General features: G+C 44.9%; 1 protein-coding gene across 1 annotated transcript in view; it reads right to left on the reverse strand.

Moving 5' to 3' along the window:
- Positions 1-4,519: 4,519 nt before the first annotated feature.
- The window catches only part of RFWD3 (ring finger and WD repeat domain 3), a 43,563-nt gene continuing 35,367 nt past the window's right edge, over positions 4,520-12,715 (reverse strand). Inside the window, exons 10-13 of the mRNA XM_040443128.1 lie at positions 11,784-11,960; positions 9,543-9,757; positions 8,691-8,902; positions 4,520-6,870 (exon numbers count right to left, since the gene is read on the reverse strand). Coding sequence (XP_040299062.1) covers positions 6,727-6,870; positions 8,691-8,902; positions 9,543-9,757; positions 11,784-11,960 — 748 coding nt within the window. The 3' untranslated portion in view covers positions 4,520-6,726. The remainder of the gene's footprint in view (positions 6,871-8,690; positions 8,903-9,542; positions 9,758-11,783; positions 11,961-12,715) is intronic.

Raw genomic sequence — 12,715 nt, forward strand, 5'->3', positions numbered from 1 at the left:
TTTCTTTCTTTCTTTCTTTCTTTCTTTCTTTCTTTCTTTCTTTCTTTTCTTTCTCTCTCTTTTCTCTCTCCTCTTCTCTTCTCTTCTCTTCTCTTCTCTTCTCTTCCCTTCTTTTTCTTTCTTTTAATGTTTAGAGGATCCCAAGCAGGCTCCACGTTGTCAGTACAGAGCCAGACATGGGACTCAAATTAATGACCATGACCTGAGCTGAAATCAAGAGTCAGATGCTTAACCAACTGGGCAACCCAGGTGCCACTAAGAAGGAAATTTTTAACATATCTCGCCACATGGGTGAACCTTGAGGACGTTATGCTAAGTGACATAAGTCAGTCACAAAAAGACAAATACTGTATGATTCCATTTATATGAGGTAATTAGAGCAGTAAAATAGAGAAAGTAGAATGGTTGGTGCCAGGGGGTGGGAGGAGGGAAGAATGGGGAATTATTATTTAATGGGTGTAGAGTTTCAGCTTTACAAGTTGAGAAATTATGGACATGGATGCACAACAATATGAACTTAATACACTGAACTGTACCAGCTCAGTTGGTAGAGCATGCAACTCTTGATCTCAGGGTCGTGAGTTCAAGCTCCACAATGGGCACAGAGATTACTTAAAAAAAAAAAAAATAATAAAGAAAAAAATGTGTAACATGGTATATTGTGTTATGTGCATTTAAAAAAGAAATTTCTGGGGGGTGCCTGGGTGGCTCAGTCGGTTAAGCGTCTGACTTCAGCTCAGGTCATGAACTCATGGTTGGTGGGTTTGAGCCCTGCGTTGGGCTCTGTGCTGATGGCTCAGACCCTGGAGCCTGCTTCAGATTCTGTGTCTCCCTCTTTCTGTTCCTCCCCACTCACACACACACACTGTCTCTCTCTAAATAAGATTTAAAGAATTAAAAAAAAAATAAAAGATTTAAAATGTTTATTTATTTTTGAGAGAAAGAGTGACAGAGCACGAGCAGGGGAGGGGCAGAGAGAGAGGGAGACACAAAATCCAAAGCAGTTTCCAGGCTCTGAGAGCTGTCAGCACAGAGCCTGATGTGGGGCTCAAACTCATGAGCCGTGAGATCATGACCTGAACTGAAGCCGGACGCTTAACCAACTGAACCACCCAGATGTGTCCCGTGCATTTTACCATACCATAATACAAAAATTAGCAAAAAAAAAAAAAAAAAAAAAAAAAAAAAGGAGGGGGGCGGCGCCTGGGTGGCTCTGTCAGTGGAGCATCTGATTTTGGCTCAGGTTATGATCTCATGGCTCGTGAGTTCTGGCTTGCATCCGGCTCTGTGCTGACGGCTCAGAGCCTGGAGCCTGCTTCAGATTCTGTGCTCCCTCTCTCTCTGCCCTTCCCTTCCTAGTACTCTGTCTCTAAAAAATAAATAAACGTTAAAAAAAAAAAAAAAAGAGGAGGAATTAGCTATGCGAAAAAAATTATTTTGGATAACATCTGTAGGAAAAATTGGGTGAGTGAAAGAGCCGTTAAACATGATGCAGGTCTGACCCTGTGTGAAATGGAGAGGGATGGAAAGATGTGTGGGTGGAAACAGACTGAATTGAGACTGAACTGTTCAGCCTTTCCTAGAAATGGGCCTCAGTATCCCTGCCATCCTCAGTCATTGCCTGGAATAACCCCAGGGAAGTGTGGCCCTACTGTGGATGCAGTTATGGATTTTCAGAGTTCATAAGCTGGAACAGCAGTCAATTATGCTCCCCACTGTTGGGAGTTCTGAGTGGCTCATTTTCATGGCCACCATACCTGGGCAAATTCTGTAAAAGGTGTACCTTAACATTGGGACTTAAGGGATGAAACATGTAAAAGCAGGGCCATTTGGGTGGCTCAGTCAATTAAGCGTGCTACTCTTGGTTTCAGCTCAGGTCATGATCTCATGTTTCATGAGTTTGAGCCCCACCTTGGGATCTGTGCTCACAGTGCGGAGGCTGCTTGGGATTCTTTCTCTCCCTCTCTCTCTGCCCCTCCCCTACTCACACTGTCTCTCTCAAAATAAATAAACTTAAAAAAAAAAAGTAATAACATGCTTCCAGGCATGCCCAAGTTATGCAGCTAAGGGACCTCAACTTGTCTGTCCCAGACATGTCAGTGATTATCTAGGCTGAGAATCTAAGATCCGGAGAGGAACCCAGCATTTTAGGGTATGGATGTCCTTACCTCCCTTACAACAATTTGCCAAGTTGCACAAACTGTGGTCCTTACTCTAAAGGAATTTCATGCCTTTTTTGAGGGGGAGGGAGGGTCTTAATCAGAGACATTAATATTAGCAACTGATAATGTAGGTTTCCTTTCCTTGACTCGGGTAGCAAATGACTCATGTGAGCTGAGGGAAGGAGCATATTGTATGCCTAGTGAAGCAGTGTCACTCTTGACAGTCAGGATACCATCCTCATGAGGCCAACTGGTGGCATGGTCAATTCTAGAGTTTCCACTGGGGTACAAGTCAGGTGTCAGCACTTCACAGGGCTTAAGCTTGCACAGCAATTTCTCCTCTCCTGTCCTCAACACCCTTTAAGTTAGGCCCTCATTCCTTCCTACGTGGTCCTGGTTAATTTAACAATCAACTGTCTTTTTCGAAAGGCCCCAGATTCATATCCCCAGATATGACCTTTTGAGTGACAACCAATTTTCTACACCACGTGTAAGAGAAACGATTGAGCCACACCAACATCTCACAGCCCCACCATAGCTCAAGCTTAGGAATTGACCAGGACCCTTCTGGAAACACTGCTTTAACCTAGCGGTGGCATTTTAATCAGATGGCAGGGTCTTTATTCTGGGGAAGGTATTCCCTCCTTTATTTCAAGAACAAGTGGTCTGCCAAGCCCGCCACTTTCATGAACTCACAGTCCACCCAACTGTTGGCAACTCACACAGAGCTTAGCTTACAGAACAGAACCTCCAGGTCTTTTGACCCAATCATCTGCTAAGTCCTGAATTTCCTTTGTTTTCCTCTCAGAGGAGAACATTTCCTTTTAACCAAATCCAGATATTGTTAGTTTCGGCCCACGTCCAGCCTGTAGGTGAGCCCTTCTGCTTATTGTAGCCATATACGGATAAAGCTAGTGTTACTTTTAGGGGCTGGTGAGGTTCGTGGCCATGGCAGCCCTCCTCACATCCCATCCCAACACCAGGCTCCTTATTTAGCCAGCCTTGCACCCTGCTTTCTAGAGCAAACACACAGCTCCACCACTGTTTTTCCCCCCTTCCGTTGACCTCTGTGATGAGCCCTGACCTGGGTGGTTCTAGCTATGTGTCTAGCCTCTTCCACTGGGCGGTGGTGCTCCCGGCCGCGGCACCCAGAAGAGGGTAAAGTATCAACGATAATATTCACGACTGTCTGCTTTATTTTCATTTTAAACGTAGGAGGAATAAGTTGTGGGGGAATCAGCCTAGGCTGCCCCGGAGACGGAGACGTCAAGAATGAAAGTGAACTTCCACCCAGGTTTCCCAAATCCTGCTTAGCTGTCAGTAAAGGACAGGATGTAAACATGAGGATATGAAAAATTTAATTACACGCCACCTACTGTCATTTTCCTTTAATAGGATTTTTAATTGTTGCTTCCCCTGTGAATTGGAAGAACTATACTTACTCTGCAACACTGCTTAAAATCAATACATTAGGAAGGGACTTTGTAAACTATAAAGGGATAAATAAACAGAAGCAATTGTTACCAACACGCAGAAGTTGACTCATTAAAATACAAGGACATACAAATGTCTGTTTCCAGAACTTCATTTGACAGCCAGTCACCGAGATGGGAGACAAGAGTACCGTGGAAGAGAAAATAATGGCGTTTGGTTTCTTAGGAATGTGGGGGTTACTCCCAGGACCTCTGTCATCCGCTGTTGGAGCACCAGGCTCCGTGACAACAGCAAGCCTATACCTATGGATCTGGTCCTCCTGGAATCGAGTATACTCTGTTTGCTGTTCAGCTGGAAAACATCTTCAGCCTTTCTAACCTAATCCCGGAACCGTGATTTGTGGCAACAGAAATACCTCAACTAAACGCAAAAAAAAGACGCTGAGGCAAGAGGCCAGAACTGTGCCGAGCAGGAACCCAGAGTCCACGCTTGCCCAGGGCTGCTGCCGCTGACCGAAAGAAATAAAAGGGTAAATCCTCTCTTGCACTCCCCTCCCCCACACTACAGTTTTCTGGATTCCAAGTAAGTAACAAGAAGCCAGCAGGCAAAGGGAGTCTGCGAAGTGTAGTTTCCAAGATTAAGCCCTTTGGATCTGCAAGCAAACAAATAACCAGTGTGGGTAAGTTAAGAAGCAAACACACAGCTTCCCATTAACAACAGTAGAACAGAATTGCCAGTTAAACCACCGCAACCACCTCATCAATTTAAAGAAGATGTTTACTTCAGATCCAGGGACCATCCTGTGAAATTCAGACCCAGTTCCACATGAAATGAAGAAATCTATCAGGCTGAGACTGTACCCCTCGCCCAAGAGGCAGACAAGTTCCTGCCCCTGGCAGTCAGAGAGGCAAAAGACGCCAGCAGTTGGTACACATAGCAAATGCTTTATTTTCATATTAACATTAAAACATAAAGCACAAACATTAAAACACAGAACATGAACAGAGATCCCACTGCCCTGTTTGTCACAGCAGGTACAAGGATATATGCCAATAAGATATTTGGAGTCTGCTTAACTCCAAACCCTCATACGGGAAACCTCCCTTAGAGACAGGGGGGAGGGAACATGTCGGGGCAGAGCCTGCTGCAGCACAGGAGACCAGAGCCTGGGACTACATGATCTCCTGCTGGATGAGGGATGCAAGGGTAGGATGGCTGGGGGCAAGGTCTTTTCTTTTAAAGAAACCAGTTGAAGTTACATAAATCTCTCTCTAAAATGTCCAAATTTACTGGAGGAACGCAAGAATTGGCAAGACATGAGATTCACCCAACTTCCCTCGTAGTTAAGTCCCTTGGTTCCTCTGCGTGGCGGAATCAATCAGCATCCGCCTTGGTCAAATCCTAACCCTACCGTGGGATTTGTCTCTGCCAAAGACAAAGGCAGCCAGGGCCAATTGCATCCTCTCTGATGACCTGCTGAAACCAGATGAGTCCTGCTTTTTAATCCAAATCCCTTTCTGCCACTGATGCTCTAGGTCTGGGCCGTCATTCTGAATCATCAACATATTGAAAGGAGTATCTCCTCTGAGAAAAGGGGGCTCTTTCCCAGGCTCTGGAAACTGGCTTTTTGAAAGATGTCCTAAAACAGAAGGAGGCCACTCTTTAGAAGGCACAACAGGAACTTGAAACTCTGGGGATATCTGTGGCAATAACCCTCTGCTGGTGAGAAATGCTGGAAACCGCTCAGGAGTTGTCGGTCAGAACTATTTTAAAATAAAAATAATAACGCTTCTAGAGCAATTATTTAAAAAAGTCACACTGTTGGCCATCCTACTTCCAAGAACGGGGCACTGACCGCCCACACCCTGAGGCGTGTTCTATTGTAGACTGCGGTTTAGTAGAGCAGCCGTAGGCGAGGCAAACAGATACAAACGGAAGCCTTTCCCCCTACTGGAGAAAAGTGAAGTTCGCAATGTTGGACAATCCATGGCTGGAACAAAAGCTGATGGGCTTCTCCCTGCAATCCGCACAGGTCTCCAACCACTCTTATCTTCCTGAGAATATTTCACTGACAAGAGTCTTTAAAAAGGCTAGAAGGGAGGCATATCAGAGGAAGCTGAAGTCACACACCAGTTTCACATGCGGAAGGCTTTAGCTTCTGTTCCCAGCAGTGGTCTCAGCAGCTTCTCTTTTGCAAGCCTGTCTTGCTTAGCCCCTCTCCCTTGACCTCTTTTACGGGGAGAGAATCAAACAAGAGCTGTGACGTGTTGCTCATGTTTTCCTAGTAAGAGGGAAAAGGAGGGGTCTTCAGAGCACTGGTTTATGTAAAATCAATCCGGAGGTCCTCAGACAGCAAGAAAAAAGGAGGCTTCCCCACTGCTCAAACAACCGGTCTCTTCTCTCGGCTCCCACGATGTGATGAACCTAATGTACTCAGCATTCCGAAAGGGTCCACAGCACATCAGCTGCCTCCATCACTGGGCCTGCCAATATCCCAGCACCGCACACCTGGAATGTATCTGTTGCTGCCACAAAGTAGACCAGATGCGCTCGACCTCACACTTCTGCGGGGATGAGACCAAGTTGCTGAAAGGCTGTCAACACGCAAGGTCAGAAATGGATCAAATTCTTCACCAGGTCGTACAGTGCCCTCTTGTGTTCAACTGAAGACTCTTCTGCATCCATGCAACATGGAGATGGTCAGTCTCTTCTGGGACGTTAGCATCCGTTCCTGAGTTTGAGTGACAAGACCACTTAGGTGGGTGTCACACCCTCCAGAAAATGCTTGCTGCACACTCGTTCTAAATGACTGCTGGGACGATACTCTCTGAGGTCCAGTAGAATGTCTGATCGGAAATACAGATTCTCAACAGATTCGTGAAGGCTTTGAGCCCAAGACAATGATAATGTAGATGCAATTACCAATCACGTATTCTTTGGATGGACACCGCAAATACACAGTCTGTAGTGTTTCAGTGACCTGGCCTCTTCGAATCACATTAATCCAAAGGAACCATGATCCCAGAAGTTCTAGGCCACAGACAGTAAGCAGAGATCTTGCTCAGGGCTGTTACGTGCTAGCAAACATTTAACATTCACCAGCAGCATGCCTGACAAGTTGCAGACACAGTCACTCCCATCGATACATGTGGACCATCTTCTCTGTTAAGGTAGCCAAGTAGCTGTTGTGGTTCACCTCAAAAGGGCAGATGTCCAAGACGGGCTGATCGGCCTGCAGTTCCTGTAGCAACGAGCCACTGCCAGCATCCCACAGCTAAAGAAGACAGAGAGAGTTCAGGGTCAGGAGTCATTCAATTGAGCTGGGGGACTTGCTTGCTCTATTGCTATATTGCTATACAATATAGCGGTTCCACAGCTCCGTACAACACCCGTTGCTCACCACGAGTGTACTCCTTAATATCATCGGACAACTTTGAAAGGGCTGCAGAGAGAGCGCTGCCAGGGGAGTACGACAGACTGTTCTCAACCTTCACAAAGCCAGGACACACAACATCAGGCGTGGGCTCTGCCACGGTGATCAGCAATGAGTCTACCTCTGAAAAGCAAGCCCAGCATTCAGCTCTTCCATCAAGGTGCCAGCAACTCTTCTAGGCACAGAACACTCAGCAAGACAGAAAGTCCCTTTCTCAGCCCTCATGAAATCTATCTAATAACTAGCGCTTTCTTTTCCTTTTCAAAAACTTTTTGTTATGAAAAAATTATTTGTTTTTTAACATTTATTTATTTTTGAGAGACAGAGCACAAGTTGGGGAGGGGCACAGAGAGAATGAGACCCAGAATGCAAAGCAGGCTCCAGGCTCTGAGCTGTCGGCACAGTTCGAACTCACGAACTGTGAGTCGGATGCCCAACCGACTGAGACCCCCAGGCACCCCTGTTATGAAAAAAAATTTTAGGGGGCACCAGGGTGGCTCAGTCGGTTACGTGTTCGACTTCAGCCCAGGCCATGATCTCACAGCTCGTGAGTTCGCGCCCTGTGTCAGGCTCTATGCTGACAGCTCAGAGCCTGGAGCCAGCTTTGGATTCTGTGTCTCCCTCTCTCTCTGCCTCTCCCCTCTCATGCTCTGCCTCTCACTCTCTCAGAAATAAATGTTAAAAAAATTTAAAAAAAAATTTTAATATAAAGCATAGTAGTACAACAAATTAAGCTTTCACCATATCTGCTTTACTGATTCTATTGTTTTCTTTACTGACTTCATATCATTTTACCCTTAATCTATAGTGTTATCCAGTATGGTGGCCACTAGCCACATAAAGCTATTTAAATTAAAAATGAAAAAAAAAATTAAAAAAATTAAAGTCTTCATTCACACTAATCACATTTCAAGAGCTCATGTGGCTAGCACAACTGTATTGGTCAGCAATGCTCCAAAGCTTGATTACATTTAGGTTCAAGGGCATCTCATAAAAGGCGCTATGTACTTCCTATCTTCTTACATCAAGAGGCAAATTGGGGTGCCTGGGTGGCTGAGTTGGTTAAGCATCTGATTGTTGATTTTGGCTCAAGTCTGATCTTGTAGTTTGTGATAACTTGAGCCCCACGTTAGGTTCCTTGCTGACAACATGGAGCCTGCGTTGGATTCTCTCTCTCTCCCCCTCCACTGCTCACACACGTGCGCTCTCTCAAAATAAATTTAAGAGGAGAATTATTTTTTGTTAACCCACTTACAGTGATGTCGATCACTGTGTTCAGGTTATAAAAGACTGACCCATCCACTCTACAATCCCCCATCAATCATTCATCTTTTGGTGATGAAACTGTTGCCTGAAACAATTGTTTTATAGGAGTTTCAGTAGTTCCTTAATTTTTGTTTTAAAGGTTCACAAGACGGCCCATGGGATACTACAGCTCATATAAAAAAGAATGAGGCGAATCTACAGATATTGAAATGGAAAGATATCCAAGCTAGGAAGCTAAATGGGAAAAGAGCAAATTACAGAGTGTGTCTCAAGCGTGCCTGGTGTAAAAACAAGCAATCGTACATATACACATACACATACACAGATGTGTGCAATCAAGGAGAACGTCGGTTTTTCGCTTTACATACTTCTGTATAAAAAAATAATAGGCTCACCAGGGCAGAATTTGATGCTTCATCCCCAGTACACACCAGGATGCTGCCATCACTCTCCGGGTTTTGGAAAATGGCACTTTTGGTCAGTAGTTTGCAAGAGGGTCCCCCAAGGAATGTTTGCACAGGATGGCAGGAACAGACCAGCTCTCCAGCATCGTCCAGCGTGGAGGACATCTCCATCAGCACACTTCGTAAAGTGCTGTGATTTTTATCTACGGGACAGAGGAGTCAGTGTTGCTCCGTGGGGATGATCCCAGGAAATTAACGAAGATCCTGAACCTCACACGATTACAAACTACTGAGTGGAAGAGCCACAGTTTATTAGATCATCAAGAGTAGCTACAAAGCAAACAAAGCAACAAGAACAAAATAATACAGCACAAATGAAATTCCGAACCGCAGGCTAGGATAAAGCAAGTTATCTACAATAGACTTTTGCCTATGAGGGAAACAATTCTTGGCATAAGCTATCCTTTTTAGTAAAATCACTGTATCCTTCCACCCCCTGCCTCGGTTTTTATCTTCCTTCAGGGCAGGCGGATGACACGAAACTGCGCTGAGGGGGATGCCCTGGCCTCAGGGGCAGGACTCTTCATTCCATTACTAAGTCACAGGGGCTCCTAAAGGGGCTAACTCGCTCCAGGGAGTACCTGGCAGAATTTGCCCTGTCACATAAGCGAGGGGTAGAGGCGGCATCTATGGAGGAATGTGAAGCCACTAGCCTCAATATAGTAGCAAGAGCTGTTAGCCTGCGAGGGGCTCTCCGGTGCCACCTGAAGGGCAGGGCAAGCTCTCCCCTCCTCCCCTGAACCGACTTGCTCCCAAACAGAACAAGGACGTCCCAGCACTCACCAGGCCTGTAGGTCACAAGACAATGCCGGGTGCTGCTCTCCGTCTGAAAGTCTACGCAACCCCCTGGCTCTATGGGCAGCACATGAGGACAATGAGAAAAGCCCATCTTTAGCTCCCAGAAGGAAGCGTTCTCTAAGGTTCCAGCCAACACGCCACCATAAGGAAATGCAGCCGAGGCAGCTCTGGGTATGTATGACAGGGATACCAGTGGGCATCTGAAGGGAAAGAAAGGAAACGATGTGTCACATTCCAATACTTGTACTACTCCAGACTCCACTAGCAGGAGCCCTCAAGGACACTTCCACCTCTACAGAAGAGGTTAAAGACCTTCTGGGGCACCTGGGTGGCTTGGTTGATTAAGCATTCGACTTCAGCTCAGGTCACGGTCTCACAGTTTGTGGGTTTGAGCCCCATACCCGGCTCTGTGCTGACAGCTCAGAGCCTGGAGCCTGCTTCAGATTCTGTCTCCCTCTCTGTCTCTCCCCAGCTCGTGCTCTGTCTCGGTCTCTCAAAAATTACCGTTCAAAAAAAAAAAAAAAAAAGACCTTCTTTGGGTCACTATCCTTTGACATCTGGTAAAATCTACCAACCCATACTGCAGAAACTTTAAAAGAGTACACATATAATCTTTGGCATCTAATTTCAGAGGAGATGTCGCATATTCTAAAATTAGTTTTTAAAAATGACTAGGGGGGCACCTGGGTGGCTCAGTCAGTTAAGTGTCTGACTTCAGCATAGGTCATGATCTTGTGGTTCATGAGATCGAGCCCTGCATTGGGCTCTGTGCTGACAAGCTCAGAGCCTGGAGCGGCCTTCAGAGTCTGTGTCTCCCTCTCTCTCTGCTCCTCCCTCACTAGTGATTCCTCTCTCCCATCTCACTCTCTCTCAAAAAATAAACATTAAAAAATTTTTTAAAATTAAAAAAAAAAAGACTAGGAAATTTAATACTACAAAGTCACAGTTACAAGAGAGCTTGACCAGTGTGAAGTTTCTAGAAATGGGGTTAGATGTGTACACAAGGAAAGTCAGAAAGTAAATGCAGCTTATACATCTAATAAAGTCTCCAAGATGCAGTTGACAGACCCTTCAATTAAAATACAGCCTGAAGCAAAAACATTTTTTTTTAGATTTGTGTAAGTAATCTCTACACCCAATGTGGAGCTTGAACTTATGACCATGATATCAAGAGTCACATGCTCTTCTGACTGAGCCAGCCAGGCGCCCCTGAAAAAACTACATTTTAATTCAGAAACAGGACGGTTTCATTAGAAATGTTCTAAATCTCTTTCTGCAAGCACATGACCGGGAATGTGTGCCAAGAATTCTCTCAGAAGTGTCAGCCGGTAGACTATGTTCCTGTGAACTTTGTTTCTGCTGAAGTTGCCCAAGTGGTCGCTGTGCCTGCTTTCTTTCATTGCCCCGTCATGTCACAATGAAGCAAACTAAAACAGAAATGAACACTGCATACAACTATTCTTTCCTTGCTATTTGCTCTATTTGATTGCCTACTCTAGAGCAGATCTCTCCACATCAGTGGTAGTTACCATGCTTGCCTGCAGTTCACACTTCTAGAAGTTTACATCAAGTCATCTTCAGGCCTACAGACCACATAACTGAAGCATGATTATACCCCACTCAAATGAAAAGACCTCAAAGTGTTGAGCCTAGGTTTTCGTAACCAGTTACTACTATGGTGATATCTTCTGAAGAGTCACAGTGGTGCTGGTGACCAGCCATCCTCAGAATCCGGGCTGACTTTATAAACCTCCCAACTTTGTAAATGGTTATAAAGGATAAATCATAGTAATTGGTATCTTTAGACCAAGTTGGTTTAGCTGGAGATTAGGGAAGTTTTAAATCTTTTTTTTTATAGGCCTCCCTCTTACTGATCTCTTCCTGTGTGTTAGACATGTGGCCATTAAAGCAAGTCTGTGTAACAGGTCAAGAATTGAGACCAAGGAGTTTGGTTTTGAACACAGATCTGACTTCATTTTGCCACGCTGGGGGAGGAGCGACTGTATGAACCTGGCTATACTTGGTACCAGGGCTTTCTACTGTGTAGAAATACCACGATCACATGCTCTAAGGATCTTAGTGATTCCCAAGTGACAACACCTCACTGGACTCAGGAGAACTGCCCTCTGAGGAATTCTGATCAACTGTGAAACACACTCAGAAGACAGGATTCATACAACGGTCCAAGAGAAAGCTGCTACAGGGGAAAAGTAAGTGGCTACCCACCTGGCTTTCTGGGGTACTAACTCCTGGATGTGACAGCTCGTGTTTCGAAGGTCATACACCAGAATTGAACCATTGACCAGTCCAGCATAGATGTGATTACTTTCATCAAGACACCAGCAGCAGCTCCAAACAGGACGTCCAGCGTTGTAAGTCTGGACCACTGTATTTGTCTCCAGGCTGTGGCGATAGAAGACTTTTACAACCACGTGTTAAGGAAATCAATTATAAATCAAAGATGTAAAGACTATCACTGAAATGATAATCCCTTAAGAACACACCCCCACACCCAAACTATTTGGGATTTCCAATTTCCTCTAGGGACTGCCCAGGTAATCCCTTTTAATTCCAAAATATTTATTTTGGGGGTTACAGGTTTTCTTCTTGAAATGTAAGGAGATCAAAGAGATATTTAAACAGTACATTCCCTACTCTACCCCTATTTTCTATAATTACTATTATGCAAGTAATCAATATTCAATGCTGAAAAAATTAGAATATACCTATGAGAAAAATAAAAACTAATAATCTAACCACCCAGAGGTACTCATTAATAACACTTTGGTATTTAACCTGCCCTTTGCATCTATTTTTTTTTTTTTCCAACGTTTATTTATTTTTGGGACAGAGAGAGACAGAGCATGAACAGGGAAGGGGCAGAGAGAGAGGGAGACACAGAATCGGAAACAGGCTCCAGGCTCTGAGCCATCAGCCCAAAGCCTGACGCGGGGCTCGAACTCACAGACCACGAGATCATGACCTGGCTGGTCGGACGCTTAACTGACTGCGCCACCCAGGCGCCCCTGCATCTATTTTTTAACACAACTAGAGAAAAAAATCATAACCTATATATACATATAAAACATAATGCTACATGGAGTTTTGGGGCAAATTAAGCTGAAGCATTCTTTTTTTTTTTTTTTTTTTCAACGTTT

The sequence above is a fragment of the Herpailurus yagouaroundi genome, unplaced genomic scaffold (assembly GCF_014898765.1).
Source record: "Herpailurus yagouaroundi ecotype Mexico unplaced genomic scaffold, PumYag 190, whole genome shotgun sequence".
NCBI lineage: Eukaryota > Metazoa > Chordata > Mammalia > Carnivora > Felidae > Herpailurus > Herpailurus yagouaroundi.